Below are 1,917 nucleotides of genomic sequence, written 5' to 3'. Positions count from 1 at the left end.
GGTATCCTAGAGAGAAAAATTTCGGAATCTAATAGTTATTTAAATTCATTTAACCAGAATTGTAGCTCAGGAAAGGTAAAGAGACAAATCAATAAGCTCAAGAATATCATTAACAGCTCAAATAATAACAAAGGTTTTATTTGAATTAAAGTTTATTAAGTGTAGGAAAAGCCTTGCATGCAAATTCATACATAACATTATATATTTAGAAGATTAGAGAGAGTTGTTCTTAATCTTTTTTTACTGGGGAATGTAAATTTAAATATTTATTTATTAAAATCTAGAATATATAATTTAATATTTGTCTTTTTTTATTATCTTTATATTTATCATTTTTATTTTTAATGGATGGCGTGACATGCGCATGTTTTGGCGGGAAATGTTCCTCACAAAAGAAATACATAAAAAGGTAACGAAAAATATAATGACAAAGACTAAGTATTGATTAAATAATTAGAATTGAATAAGTGGCTTATTTTGAGAAATTGGATTAATGAGAAGGTATAGTTCAGAGGAAGATGATGAGTTTTACTCAGATTCGATAGAGTGTAGTGAGTTTGAAGATTCAATAGAAATGGCAAGAAGCCAGAATGTGGGGAACAAAGAATTTGAAGAGGAGGATGGAATAGAAATGGATGATGAGGAGGAAAATAATAGTGATAATAATAATGAATACGGGATTTTGAATTCTCATAAAAGATTTAGAAAGATTGAATCTTCACAGGAAAGTTATACACAAAATAGTAATTTTAATTACTTGAATAATGAAATTAAGGATATTAATAGTAAGATAGAATTAATAAATAGTAACATTGAGAATATTATAACAAATTCAGGAAATTTGTCAAATCCTGTATGTATTTTGGAACAAATACATACAGATAATAAGAATTCAGGAAAGAAAGTTTTAATTCAAGTTGGGAATTCTGGACTAAAGATTGGAAGGAATTCGGACTGTGATTTTCCTGGTAAAATGGTTCCAAATAAGAATTTACTGAGACTTTCTAGAAATCATGCTTATTTATATGTTAAAAAGAATAATAAAGGTAAAGATCAGATTTATCTTGTTGATTGTAATTCTGCAAACGGGACTTATGTAAATAATATAAGGATAAAGAACAAAATTCTAAAGTCAAATGATATTCTTTCTTTTGGAGAGAAAGATGATAGCGATAATAGTCAAAGATTTGAGCAAAAATTGTCATTAAGTCAGCAAAGAAGAAAAAATATTTTAACAAGTGAAAACTGTTGTAAATTTAAAGTAATATTATGTAATAATTAAACTAAGAAATATTTCTATTAATCATTTACTTTTTAACCTTTGAATTTTTATAATTACTACTACTCTTTATTTGTGCGTGATTTTTCTCCTTTACATGAGCAAATAACTTATTTCTGGATTCAAAAACTTGGCTACATACTAAACATTTCCACATTAATTCTTTATTATTGTTGTCATTTTTATTGCTATTAGTATTTCCTTTTCCGGTTTTATCTCCTTTCTTCTTTCCTTTTGATTTTTTATTAGTCATTGCTAATCCTCCCTCAGATTCTAAGTTTGCTGAATCTTCGAAATCATCAAATAGTAGCTTATTTTTTCCTTTAGTCCCTTTTCTATTCAAACTATCCATCATTTCTGTAATTTTTTCCACGCTGATATCTTCTTCTTCCTCATCCTCATCTTCATCCTCTTTTTTCTCTTCAATTTCGCAATGATCTTCACTTTCGTATTCTTCGCCTCTCAGCTTTTNGTTGTTTTTGTTTCTTCTTTTGATTCTGTTTCTGTTTCTGTTTCAAATCATTTTTATCCAAGAAACTTTCTTTTTCATTTTCTGATTCTAATTCTGAAAAAATAAATGCGTCTTCACCTTCTTTTCCAAGATCCATAGGATCAGATTCTGGATGATTATCATCAGT

The 1,917-nt window shown here is 27.5% G+C and overlaps 2 protein-coding genes across 2 annotated transcripts; one reads left to right on the top strand and one right to left on the bottom strand.

Moving 5' to 3' along the window:
* The first annotated feature begins 493 nt into the window (after positions 1–493).
* Chro.50079 (hypothetical protein) lies at positions 494–1,282 on the top strand. The annotated part of the gene is made up of 1 exon (XM_659999.1): positions 494–1,282. One exon carries the CDS (start codon positions 494–496, stop codon positions 1,280–1,282), a length of 789 nt encoding a protein of 262 aa, XP_665091.1.
* Positions 1,283–1,307: 25 nt separating this feature from the next.
* On the bottom strand, positions 1,308–1,634 carry Chro.50078 (hypothetical protein). The annotated part of the gene is made up of 1 exon (XM_659998.1): positions 1,308–1,634. One exon carries the CDS (start codon positions 1,632–1,634, stop codon positions 1,308–1,310), a length of 327 nt encoding a protein of 108 aa, XP_665090.1.
* Between the last annotated feature and the right edge of the window lie 283 nt (positions 1,635–1,917).

The sequence above is a fragment of the Cryptosporidium hominis genome (genome assembly GCF_000006425.1).
Source record: "Cryptosporidium hominis TU502 chromosome 5 CHRO015038, whole genome shotgun sequence".
NCBI classification, from domain to species: domain Eukaryota; phylum Apicomplexa; class Conoidasida; order Eucoccidiorida; family Cryptosporidiidae; genus Cryptosporidium; species Cryptosporidium hominis.
This window is presented reverse-complemented; position numbering and strand designations above follow the sequence as displayed.